Source organism: Bidens hawaiensis, unplaced genomic scaffold (assembly GCF_021521415.1).
Source record: "Bidens hawaiensis isolate Kalapana, Puna unplaced genomic scaffold, B.hawaiensis_p1.1 tig00013988_1, whole genome shotgun sequence".
In the NCBI taxonomy this organism is placed as follows: domain Eukaryota; kingdom Viridiplantae; phylum Streptophyta; class Magnoliopsida; order Asterales; family Asteraceae; genus Bidens; species Bidens hawaiensis.
In genome coordinates this window covers 76886-90301 of record NW_027492200.1, presented here as the reverse complement: position 1 = coordinate 90301, position 13416 = coordinate 76886, and the positions used below count along the sequence as shown (strand labels likewise).

General features: G+C 41.6%; 1 protein-coding gene across 1 annotated transcript; it reads left to right on the top strand.

The window, feature by feature from the left end:
• The first annotated feature begins 819 nt into the window (after positions 1–819).
• LOC143545661 (ACT domain-containing protein ACR11-like) lies at positions 820–4493 on the top strand. The gene is made up of 10 exons (XM_077037506.1): positions 820–998; positions 2053–2113; positions 2206–2331; positions 2414–2508; positions 3099–3183; positions 3270–3329; positions 3424–3479; positions 3564–3669; positions 4182–4250; positions 4329–4493. The coding sequence occupies exons 1-10, from the start codon at positions 871–873 to the stop codon at positions 4389–4391; spliced, it is 849 nt and encodes a 282-aa protein (XP_076893621.1). The 5' UTR covers positions 820–870; the 3' UTR covers positions 4392–4493.
• The last annotated feature ends 8923 nt before the right edge of the window (positions 4494–13416 follow it).

Below are 13416 nucleotides of genomic sequence, written 5' to 3'. Positions count from 1 at the left end.
TTGAAACAAACCGGTTACACATGTTAAGGGTTTTCCACTAAAAGGCCGGTTAATAATCATAACCGGTTTTGACCGTCTGGTTAATAACCAGTTACGGTTATCAACCAATATTCTAAATACCGGGTAACCGGCATTTACACCTCTACTTCCGTGCACGGGCTTTGAGAATGGAGTCAGTGGCAACAGACGCCTATGGTCGAGGTGCGGGAGGTAGGGTGGGTTTAATTTATATTTTCCTTTCTTACTTAACTTTAGGGCTGTTCACGAGCCAATTGAATAGTTTGAAATGAACCGAAGTGAGTGTACCTTTGCTCGTGCTTAGCTCGTTTACGAACTGAGCCAAATCAAACGAGCATTTTACGAATGATCGTCGAGCGATTTCTACCGCCCTGCTTAATTTATATTTGCTTCTATTGAGTTTGGATCATATACAAATAAAATTAAACAGCTGGCTGTCAGAATTTAGTAGTGTAATTATATATACAAGTAATGCATTACGTAATTACATCGTAGTGTAATTACACTACACATTACACTATGATGTATATATAACTACATTACTAAATTCTTACGGTCAACATATTAATTTTATTTGTATGTTAGCTTTCCATGCTTCTATTTCAATAATAACAACAATAGTAATTTATAAGCAGTGATTTTTTAATAATAACTGGTAAAAATGCTTGTAAGAAAAACCATATATCTTTTAGAAAAGTAGAGGAATATTCGGATTCAAACTTAGCCAAATGACTAGATGACTACACTTGTGATCTATCTGGCACTTTAAGATATTATTAGTTAAGTCATCCCAATAATAATAATATCATTCTCAGCTACCTTCTTCACCAACTCAACATAGTGAACCTGCCAATGGCTGCTGCATCAATGGCTTCTTGTGGTTACAGTGTTAAGGTTTACAATGATCTGACTGCATTAGCAAAGCAACCCACTATTGGTTCCAATCCTGTTAAATATATTGCTGTTTTCTCCAGCTCAAGGTATACTGCTTACTCATCTTATATATTTCAATTAAATTATAAATATGTTGATCTCTTAAATTTTCTAGGGTTTTTTTTTGAGTGAATATAAAAAGGGTTTTTTAAAAACTGAATTTTGAAATTAGGGTTCAAAAATTTAAAGATGAGATAAATTTTCATAACTAGTGAATATAGAACAATATAGCTATTTAAGGATATTACCGGTGCGATCGAGCTGAGCTTGAGCTCGGCTAGTTTCGAGCTCTCTTTTTTAAGCTCGAGATCGTCTCGTGAGTCTTTTTTCAAGCTCGGCTCGTTTATTATTTATTAAATAGTTTATTTACATTTTTAATTAGTTTATATGCATTTTAACTAGGGGTGTGCGTGGTGCGGTTCGATGCGGTTTTTGGCTAAAGCCAAACCGAAAACCAAAACTTCAGTTTTTGAAGTTTTGGAAACCGTTCGGTTTTGGTTTTTTGGGTTTTCGTTTTGGTTTTTACGGTTTTTGCCATTTGAGCTTAATTGTATAGTAATAGACTATTATACATTTGATCAAAAATATTGGAGTTACAGTTACATATTTATTAAATTCTTATAAATGACGTAATATAAAATATAAAAAAACAAAAATTTGGGAGTTCGGTTCGGTTTTTTTGGTTTTTTTACATGCAAAACCAAAATCGAACCGTTAGTGCGGTTTTTACAAAAACATAAAACCAAACCGTCAGTTTTTGTTTCGGTTTGGATTTTTCGGTTTTTTCGCTTTCGGATCGGTTTTTTCTGTTTCTTGCACGCCCCTAATTTTAACTATTTTTTATATATTTGATACATTAAATAAAATTTATAAAAAAACAATAGGCTTGTTTAGGCTTGCTAGCCAGCTCAAGCTCGAAAAGTGAAGCTCGGGCTCATTTACTAAATAGGCTTACTTTAAGGCCCGGGTCGTTTCAAGCTTATAACGAGCTGATCTCGAGCTCATGAACCAGCTCGGCTCGTTTGCACCCCTGTTTAATTTAATTCGCATCAGGGTCTAGAAATTATATAGGGCTAATTGTTATGTTTGGGTTCTACCCAGATTGTCATACTCATGTTCACTGAATACCGTGATTCCAAAAGCTTCATCCACAGCTTTAGAGGTATCAAGATTCAAGAAAAATATTAAATTTATAAAAAAATATATATATATTTTTTAATTTATCTAATTTCATTTGGGTGGTTAACATAACAGGATCAAATATATGTGGAAACCGATGAAATCCCAGTGCCAAAAGTGATCATAGATCAGGACTCGGATACTGATGCAACGGTGGTGGAAATCACATTTGGTGATCGCCTCGGCGCTCTTCTTGACACCGTATGAATCCTTACTAATTTGTAACAAACATTTGTATTTACATTTTTTTTATTTGGTTACACGAAAATGGATATAAATGCAGATGAGAGCTCTTACGAATCTTGGACTGAATGTTGTCAAAGCAAATGTTCATATGGATTCTTCTGGGAAGCACACCAAGTTTTCGATAACTAAAGCGTAAGAATTTATATGGGTTAACACTTCTTTACAATTATATTATAAATTCTGGTTTATTTATATAAGGTTATATGTGTGTGTATATAAAACAAAAAAAACCATTTTTCATAAAACAAAAATTTTAAAAACCATTTTGAGCCATAAAAAAACCCTTTTTTTAAAAAAAATTATAAAACAAAAAAAAAGTGAAAATTTTTAAAAAGTAAAAAAATCAAAAATTTTTATTTTTCATCCCGATTTCATAAAAAAAACTCTTAATTATACACATATGTATGTTTTTATTTAATCTCGATTTACATGATGTACACATATGTGCATTATTATTTATCTTAGTTGTACATATGTGTATAAACAATACCTTGTATGAAACTAAAAAATACGTATTATACATATATGTATAATTTTGCTAAACCGATAATTTTTTTTATGAAACCGGGATGAAAAATAAAATTTTTTTGGTTTTTTTATTTTCGCCTTTTTTTATAATTTATTTTATTTTTTTAAAAAGAGTTTTTCTTGTGGTCCAAAATGGTTCTCGAAGTTCTCAATTTCAAAATAGTTCTCACATGATCCTATATATATTTTTGCAGCTCAACTGGACGTAAAGTTGAGGACCCAGAGTTACTAGAGGCGATACGTTTAACAGTTATTAGCAATCTTCTTGAATATCACCCGGTATTATATTAATTTTGTTTACGTGCTTAAATTACTAGACTGTCTTTAATTGTTATTAATTAAAGTTTATGAAATTAATGATTCAGGAATCAAGTGCGCAGTTAGCAATGGGCGAAGCCTTCGGTATCGAGGCACCAAAACATAAGGTAGTTAAATCACTTTTTTTTTAACTTCAGATTTTTGTAGAAATGTTTAGTTTTTATGAATGAAACGTGTTTAATAATTGATGAACTAATCCAGCTTGATGTGGACATTGCAACCCGGATTCATGTATATGATGACGGGCCTAACCGAAGGTACATTAGGATTTAGGACCCATCTTTATCTGGAAATATTAAAAATTAAATTTTAATCAGGTGTTAAATACTTAACTTATGCAGTTTGCTGTCGGTGGAGACCGCAGATCGGCCTGGATTACTGGTGGATCTTGTAAAAGTATTTACTGATGTAAATGTTGCAGTAGAATCAGGAGAGTTTGACACTGAGGTAATTAACTAATAATAATAATAATAATAATAATAATAATAATAATAATAATAATAATATCTGTTATATAAAGTTTAGCAATCTGGATAGTATCTCGGAAAACAGTCGCAGATATGTGCTTCGGTGAACACACATACTCAAAATATAAAAAAAACTGAAAGTTGGTTATCTTAAATAGAAAATGATTTAAAGTTGGTTATATGAAAAAAAATATATTTAAAGTTGAGGAAAGTGGTTATATTCCTTTTCAGGGAGTTAGCCCAAAAATATAGACTATTAATGTTAAAAATATAATTTTTACAATCTTATTAAATACAACAATTATTATAATAAAAAAAAGATGAGCACAAAGTATTGGCTAGTGGGCCCGGCCCAAACTTTTCGGATCGCTTAAAATAAATTACCCGTTTAACCCATCACCCAACTTTCCGACCCGTAAATTTATCATCTTTCAGTAAATTTAAAATCTTGAATAAAGATTTAATATATTAACTATGATTTATGTCATGCAGGGCTTGTTAGCCAAGGCCAAATTTCATGTTAATTACAAGGGCAGATCACTTATCGAGCCGCTTCAACAGGTGAAACATCATCACACACAAGATTTAATCGTATAAAATTTCGTGTATTATTTAAACTTTTTATGGTTATTTTTTCAGGTTTTGGCTAATAGTTTACGCTACTTTCTAAGGCGGCCAACGACAGAGGATTCAAGTTTTTAAATGTTTCTGAAAAATGTATCAGAAGCCGAGTATGCAACCTAACTTGTTGGACTATAATGTTTTCTTGTAGAATCATTTTTCTTATATGTATGCTTACTTTTCAAAGCCGAAAACATCTAATAACTACTTGTCATATACGCACTGCCTTCTTTACATATTTTTTAGACAACTCAATGATGTTTCCTATATACAACGACGTTGGTTCGTGGCTACACTTGCATTCGTGCTTTTGTAATAACGAAACGAGTAAATATTTTTAAGAAATTTTTAATATTATCTTGATATATATTACTACACATTTGTGATTGGATATGGCTTGAAATTGAATGGAAATGGAAATGGAAATTAGTAATGGCATGAGTCATGGCTTTATTATTATCCAGATGAGACTTTTGTGGGGAAGATGAGGACTGGCTCAGGCATCATCTTATTATGCCCATACCATATCTCTACCACTATTTTCAACTTTTTATCTCTATTTTAATTTTAAAAAAATAAATTTTATTATCTAGAAATAACATAATTATTCAGTTTCTAGACAAAATGTGCCTAGTAGACCAATATATCACTTAGGTGAAGTTTGTTTTTTAAGAGGTAAAATGTCTACAGTTTTGCAAACCTCTGTAGGGGTAGAGGTGGATCAAATGTTTGCAGTTTGTAATAAGAAAGTTGTTTGTTTTTTTAACTTCTGTAAACTGTTAAAATAAACTGAAATTTAAATAAACTGATTTTTAAACTTAGTTTTTCATCATTGAAATTTTAAAAACACTGAAATAATAATTTAGAATGAGAGGTAACGAAGTAGGGTACAATATGTATCACACCCCAACCTCACGAATGTTACAGTAGGTTTATGCCTCGAGTGTCGGATTTCGATCGGTGGAGACGCCGGTGGAGGGACGACGGCCAGTGGAGGGGCGTCAACTGGAGTGAGGGGTGGTGGCTATAGTTGAGAGTCTGTGAAATAGAACGATGGTTTATAAGGCTATGCGTAGCGGAGGGGCTACAAATTGGGCGAATTGCAACACGTGACGCCCAGTCAGCAAAGGGTAAAAATTTGTTTTTTTGGTGTAATGGTGTTGTAGGCTAATATATATATACATATATATACACCACACACAAACATATATAATAATAATATAAATATATATACATACATACATACATACAGTACACACACAACACACATACATTCACAGGCGACAAAGGTCCCCCCCCCTTATCGCCCCACATTTCGCCCGGGGGGGGCGGTGTTGTAGCCCCTATCGCCCGCTTGTCGCCCCATAAATTCGCCCAGTACGCATAGTCTAAGGTTAGAAGAGGTAAAAGAGCCTGGACTAGAACTACACCAAGAAGAGTCCACACACCTGTTTTTTAATAAGCTCATGTTTGCGCTCTACGCGGCGCAGACATAAGATCTCCCGCATAGTTTTTTTCATAAAACAAACACCACCTTATTTTCATGTAAGCTGCCTTTTTATATCGATTTTGAGATTAGAAAATATTTATTTAAAACAATTTTAATGAGATATATGAAGTGTAGATGACTTGCAGGAATGGGGAAATTAAATAAAGTGTGATCAACTTACTACTTCAAATTATTAAATATGTATATAAATAAATTTCATAAAAAAAGAAATACTAAAATAAAAATGATGGGTATAAAATAGGGTGGAATATTGAACTTGAACATTGATATCAGAGTTGATCATTTATCCTTGCAATATGTCTACAACAATTGGAAGAGGAGCTCAAAACATGCATAGAGTCTATATCAAGTAAATATTTTATTCATTTACAGTTATTAAACCGGTGGATATTGAGGTTCCGCAAGCGATACTTCCCGATACTGTATTTGAAGCATCAACTTAATATTCTAAATGTAAAACAGGTTTTTTACAACATACAGGCCGTATGACAGTGTGAAAAAACGTCATACGAGCTGTATGACTTTGTCAGTTGTCACATTAGTCATCACTTATCATTCATTTCTTTGTTAGTCAAATATATCATAAAGGTTATAACTTATATGACCATTTTTCGCATGCCATACAGCTCATATGACGAATTTTCTCTTGTCATATGGCCCATATAACTCATACGACACGTTGGTGGTGTCTGGATAACATGTCAGTGATGTTCTTTAGACGCAGCCACATAAAACCATTGTATTGTATCTATTACTTTAAGACCGGCTGAAGAAACACTAACCAGACCCCAGACAGATTACTGGTAACCTGGGGGTTGGAGAGATGTTTCCCACGAGGGGTTAGACCCTTGGAAGATGGTTCTTCTGATAACCTGCAAAACAGACACCGTGAGCTCGTCACTGAGAAGGGGGGGGGTTCCTCCTTGTGACCACCCTCCGGCGTGAGAATCAGACTAGATTGCTCTTTAAATATAAAAGTATATTAAGAGATTGCTAGAGCAGATATCAGGTATAATATGATGATAATGTCGTAAGATATGATCATACCATTTGTGGTATTTATAGCCGAAGGTAGGTTTCCAAGGGGTTTAGCCGGCCCAACACGCTACCAACTGTAACCTATGCACGTGCCCTGCCTGTGAGTGGTGGATAGGTAGCGGCTGACACAGAGCAGGCGTGTCGTGCACTCTTCCTCTTCTGCCAACTACAGGCTAGGCACGTGGTATGGCAGGAGTTGGTGGGTAGGCGGCGGCTATTGGTCACAGTGCTGTGGCGTGCTGTCTGCCATGCTGCTGTCAGTGAGCTGTCGCATTCTTGGTCAGATCTTTTGTCTGTACCTCGTCAGGTATCACACAAAAGATCCTCCATCATACGGACTGGCTCATTTAGGCGGGAGTTTTCCCCCTCCCGCCTTTGCTCATTCCTTCAGGTGACACTGGGGAGAGTTAAGTGCCTAGTGCGTGTAGCCATGCTGCGCGGGTGGCCTTCCCTCATGGCTTGTATCCGAGGCTGCGGGAACAGGCGGAGTCCTTCACCATGGGAGGCATTTCCTGCGGGACCAGCTTGCATACTGCGCGTAAGGACGTCACTTCTCTGAGCATGGTTGGTCCTGCGGATCCAGTTGGTCTCTGCGCAGACGTCCCTGTTTAAGGTGAGTCTTGCGGGTCCAACTGGGCTCTGCTGGGACCTACCTCTTCAAGTCCCCCCAGTCCAATGTTCTTCTCATGCGTGTTTAATAAAGTGAGGTGAACTTTTGGACTTAAAAGGGTTTTGAAAAGGGTTTTGTAAGGTTTTCCATGGGAAGTCCTTGTCACTTGCAGAAATGCCCGAGTTTCCTGCTTGGTCTTTGGGTATGATGCGGGTAGGTCTGTAACCTCCTCGCAGGTCAGGAGCATTGAGTCCCAGTTGTGTGGATTCTCCATGAGGTTTTGGTAGTTTTGAACATAGTGATCAATTATGTTAAAACCACCAATTCCATCCTGGAGCTTCAAACAACGTAGTTCTCGACGTTCCCGCTATGCGGGGATGTTATTTCCTTTTCCGCAAGCATTGCCCAGAAGATCCTTCTTGGTTTCAATTCCCAGCGGAGCGCTAGGTATGTGAAGGGTTTTGCCTTAACACTGTACCTGCGCTCGTCTTACGGTTACTTTACTTCCAAGGTATTCCTGGCGTCAATTCCCTGCGGGTGCTAGGTATGTGAAGGGTTTTGCCTTTACACTGTACCCGCACCTGTCTTATAGTTACTTGGTTGCCGAGGTACTTGGCTTCAATTCCCTGCGGGTGCTAGGTATGTGAAGGGTTTTGCCTTAACACTGTACCCGCATCCGTCTTATGGTTACTTGTTCGCCAAGGTTTTCTTGGCTTCAATTCCCTGCGGGTGCTAGGTATGTGAAGGGTTTTGCATTAACACTGTACCCGCATCCGTCTTATGGTTACTTGTTCGCCAAGGTTTTCTTGGCTTCAATTCCCTGCGGGTGCTAGGTATGTGAAGGGTTTTGCCTTAACACTGTACCCGCATCCGTCTTATGGTTACTTGTTCGCCAAGGAAAGGGGGTATTTTCCCGCTTCTTTTTTTTTTTTAAATTTTGAATTTTGAAATTCGAAAGGTTGGTGGAAAGATAGGAACAGTCCAAACCTCTGAAACGTCGCGCGACGGTTTCTTCTGACTGTGTCAGGACGTGCAGGAAGTTATGGTGACGTGACATTATATGGTCATTCCAGACGCTTTTTCAGGCGCGTGGGCGCGATTTTTCGGGCGCGTGGCCGCGAAATTACTGGCACACGTCCTGTCAACAGCTGTTGCCAGTCTGCTTTTTGCCACGTGTCATAGTTTCATTGCACATTTGATTTCTCTCTCCTCCGCATTAAATTCACCGCATTAATTGCGATTACTATATAAAGGGGGGGAGGGTTATTTGCAATCCACACTTTCCACTTTCATCTCTTCTTCTCAAGTAATTTCCGGCGAATTTTTCTGTTCAGTAAAGCATTACCCTGAAATCTCTTTTTCGTCTTTCTTCCACCATGTCTTCTCATGATGCTGATGACCAGAGGACTGCTGGCGAATGCCAGTGCTCTCTTCCTATCGATCTGTACCAGTATATCGTCAGGAAGTTCATGCTCGAGTCTCTCGAGCCTGAGTTTCCTGAACCCCACCATACTGTGTACGATGCCCCTAGTGGCAAGATCGGGGTTTATGCTGCATTCTTTGTCTACGGAAACCTTAGGTTTCCGTTGACAAAGTTTGTGTACCGTGTACTAGAGAGGCACGGTGTGCACCTGACAGAGGTGCACCCCATGGCCATTGCCAAGGTCCGGCACTTTGAGTGGGTGTGCCGGATACTGGGCCTTGAGCCCCTCGTTGACCGCCTGATGACCTTCTATACATGGAGGTGCATCCAAGGGTGGTACACTCTTACAACCCGTATCAAGGGTTTAAAGATTTGTACCACCGAGCGGAGTCTTCGCTCATGGAGAAGAGAGTTCTTCTTCATATCCGCTCGCGCCATCCCCATCGCCATGAAGTTCAAGAATGGCCAGGCGCTTCCGAACCTTCCCGCCCTCAACTACGAGGAGGCGGAATGGTTCTCGAAGATTTCCCGGGTCCAGTCCCCGGTTTTCCGTTTTCCGGAGTCGGCGATGGTGATGTTGGGGATGAGCCGGGTGTGGAAGGCGGCGAATGCGGATAAGGTTCCGATCGTCCTTGAATATGGTTCGAACTCTGTCCCTTATGGTACGTCTTGTTTCATTTTGCTGACTTCGATTTTTACTAACTTTCTTGTTGATTTCAGAGGGGAACGATCTTCAGTCGCTCCTGAACCCGCGGGAGGAAGATGGTCCCGCGCGGATGGGTACTCGTGCTCTGGACGAGAACGAGTTGCCCATCTTAGAGCAGACCGCGGGTCGGTTCGTGGAGGTTTACCCGCCAGGCCAAGAGATCCTGAGCCACCGACGGCCAGGTAAGCCTATCTTCTACCCTGAACCTCTCAATGCTGTGCCTGCTGCTGGAGTTGACATTTCTTCTTCTGAGGAATCCGCAGAAGGTCCTCCACTGGTGCGGAAGAAAAAGGCTGCCGTCGGGAAAGGCAAGGAGAGGGTGGCCTCTACGGCCGACCCGGTAGTCCTATCTGACTCGGAGTCAGATAATGCAGAGGTGGCGGGGAAGCCCGGTGGTGAGGAGACCACCGTTCCGGAGGCTGTAGCTGTTACCTCCGGGGAGGCAGTGACGACGACGGTTGCCGGTGTCAAGAGGCCGGCACCATCGGGTTCGCCCCCGCTCGTCCGTGCGTTCAAGCTCAAGAAACCCCGTGAGTACCCCCATAATTCTTGTCTAGATTTGTTGTTTCAAATAAATTTTTCTAACACTTTTGCTTGTGCAGGTGTGGATGTTGACGCATTCCAGGGTGGAGTTGGAGCAAGTATTCCCCCGCCAATGACGGTAGGCTCGGTCAGCCTTCCCGAGGCGTCGACCCAGGCGTCTACGCCTGCTTCCGCTGGTTCCAGCCTTCCTGAGGCTGTTCCAGCTGAGAAGGTGTCTCCGCCGGCCGTGAGTGCAATTTTTACAGCATCTTTCACGGAGCCGGCGGTTACTGTTGCTGAGGAGGTGGCGCCAACCATTGCTGCCACAGCGGCTGTCACTATACCTGCGCCACCGGCACCGACGGCCGGACCATCAGGTATGCGCCAGGCTTCCCGCCGATCTATGCCACCTTCCCGTCTGCCTGACCTGTTGGATGGATTTCCTTTAGGTTCAGGTGATGGGTTTGGCGGCTATCGGCCTGTTATTGACCCTACAGGTACGTAGGGTTCTTTTTCCCTTACATATTTTTATCATCTTTTCTTAACTGCTTTTGTTTCTTTTGCAGTGTCGGATTCCAATGAAGTGTATGTTCCAAGATGGAACATACGCCGAGGAACAACCCTTCGCACCCCTGTGGAGTGCGTGGACTGGGCTCGCCACGCTGCTCCTCATGGTGCGTTGGGGGAAGCCATGGCTAGCTACCAAGAGGGTAGGCTAACCAATGAGCTTCGGGTTCTCCAGGCCCGAACGCAGCCCCGCGTCGAGCTGCTTTGTCGTGAAAACGACAAGTTAAAAGCAGCTCGCGCCAAAGATATATCTGAAGCGCGGGCTCTTCGGGAGGAGAACCGGCAGTTGGCCGCTGCCGCAGCCGAGAAGGAGAAGGTATTCAAGGCCCTCGAGGTTGAAGTCCAGGCGCGACTCGAGGCCCGCTCCAAGGCTGCCCAAGCTGTGAATGAACAGCTTCGGCTGGCCAAGGAGACTGCGCGAAACTCAACTGAGAGGGCTGCCAAGGCTGAAGCTGTTGCTGAGCCACTTCGCGAAGAGAATGAGCAGCTTAAATGCAAATTAAAGGCTCTTCAGCATGCTCATGACGCCTTGGCAATGGAAGATGCCAAGAAGCTGCAGGAGATCCTTGACCAGAGGGGGGTGCTTGACCGTACTGAAAGGAAACTCAAAAGCGTCGAAGAAGCTGCCGCCAAGGAAGTTCAACTTGCCAACCTTGATAAAAGCGGAGCCGAACGTGCTTACAAAGAAAGTCAGGCTACCCTCCAATGGCTGCTTCGAGAAGCGTTGCCTCAGGTATCCCCTTTTTACTCTTTCTGCTTGTTAATTAGAAAATGTTCTAACTTGTAATTTTCTTTTGTAGGTTGTGCGTCGGGTCCTTTCAGAGACCTCTTATGACGATGCGATGAGCGCAGCCCTCAACGCTTCTCATGAGGATGGGGAGAAGACTGGCTTCCTGCTTGGTCTAGGGTTTGCTGAGAGAGGCTTTCCGCCCTCCAACTTCCCTTTATTCAATGTTAATACTGAAGCTGCTTATGACCAAGCTGTGAACCAGTATGCTGCCTTCCCGCATCCAGTGGTGGAGAAGGTGAATGAAGCTGCTGCTGCTGATGATGGGCTCAACATCCTTAAGGCTTTCCTTGGGCAGCCGCACTCTGACGGTGCTGGTCCAAGCGGAGGTGGCCCTGAAGCCTGATCCTGAAGATCTCTTCCCACCGCTAGGATAGACTTAGCTTTGTATAGATTTCTTTTAGGCGGGTAGTTACCCGGCCACTGTTGTAATATATCATTGAAATATTAATCTTTTTGCGTATAAGATTGTTATTTCCTTATTTGGGTTCCTTGCTTTATAAACTTATGACTTGCATACTTAGTTTAAATTAGCAATTTTCCAAGTGTTCAGAATAATAACCTTTGAACGTGGTTGATAATAGGTGTGAAGTTTTGCTTCCTCTTTCGTGATTGTGCGGGTAAAACCGTCACTTGCACTTAGTAGGATGGCAAAACTTTACCCTTATCTGACCTGCGTGTAGGTTTCTCTTACCTTTTGAGGATAAGTTAACCTTTGAACGTGGTTGATAATAGGTGTGAAGTTTTGCTTCCCCTTTCGTGATTGTGCGGGTAGAACCGTCACTTGCACTTAGTAGGATGGCAAGACTTTACCCTTATCTGACCTGCGTGTAGGTTTTTCTTACCTTTTGAGGATAAGTTAACCTTTGAACGTGGTTGATAATAGGTGTGAAGTTTTGCTTCCCCTTTCGTGATTGTGCGGGTAGAACCGTCACTTGCACTTAGTAGGATGGCAAGACTTTACCCTTATCTGACCTGCGTGTAGGTTTTTCTCATCTTTTTAAGAATTTTGTTTTGAACCGTTCGACGCGCGGTTGTTGGTGCAGTTCCCTCGAATGATTCATGCGGGATAGACCGGCACTTTCATTTAATGGGATGAACTCCTTCAACTGACCTGCGTGAAGGTTTGCCACGTTATTGGGTTCGTGCGGGTAAGACCGCCTTCCCACGCAACGACTTCACGTAATGTGAATGTCGTCCAGTGTTGGATAGTTTTAACCGTTCGACGCGCGGTTGTTGACAGGTTATTATTCAGTTTCCTTAATGATTCATGCGGATAGACCGGCACTTTCATTTTTGGGTGCTGAACTTTTTCCCCTTCAACTGACCTGCGTGAAGGTTTGTCACGTTATTGGGTTCGTGCGGGTAGGACCGCCTTCCCATGCAATGACTTCACGTAATTATGCGGTGAAAACCGGCATATTAGTGTCCAGAAAAGTATAAATGTAAAATCATCAGCTTCGATGTTCTAGAGAGAATCATTTCCATTAGAAGTGGCTCTTGGCCTTTTCTTTACAAATTGGAATTGATTTACATGCAAACTGTGTAAATGAGCTCCCTTCCATGTTGTTGGGATGGGAGCGCCATCGAGCCGACACGCACCTGTTTCGGGATCTCGTTCTTTACGCAGCATGTAGTCTCTATTGAAGCTGATTTTTTATTCGTGTTTACCCCAGCCGTGGTTCCACACGCACCTGCCTGCCTGCTTAGCTTTTATTTCGCCACGAGGTGCGCGAGCGTCCCATCTCTGACGAATGTTTCGACCATGTCTTTTACGTCTATGCATTCTTCAGTGTTGTGGCCTTTTGTTCTGTGATAGTCACAGTACTTGCTCCGATCAGCATCGTGACGATGTCGGATTTCTGGAGGCTTTGGCCATGGGAGCTCTTCAGTAGCAAATATGTCAGTGACGCTTTTGGTAAGTGGCGTCCATCTGGGGTTCC

Bases quoted from the DNA above. Each gene is read 5' to 3' on its own strand.
- LOC143545661 (XM_077037506.1), top strand. From the start codon at position 871: ATGGCTGCTGCATCAATGGCTTCTTGTGGTTACAGTGTTAAGGTTTAC. The intron at 999-2,052 runs GTATACTGCTTA...GGTTCTACCCAG, and splicing joins GCTGTTTTCTCCAGCTCAAG to ATTGTCATACTCATGTTCAC. The intron at 4,251-4,328 runs GTGAAACATCAT...TTATTTTTTCAG, and splicing joins TTATCGAGCCGCTTCAACAG to GTTTTGGCTAATAGTTTACG.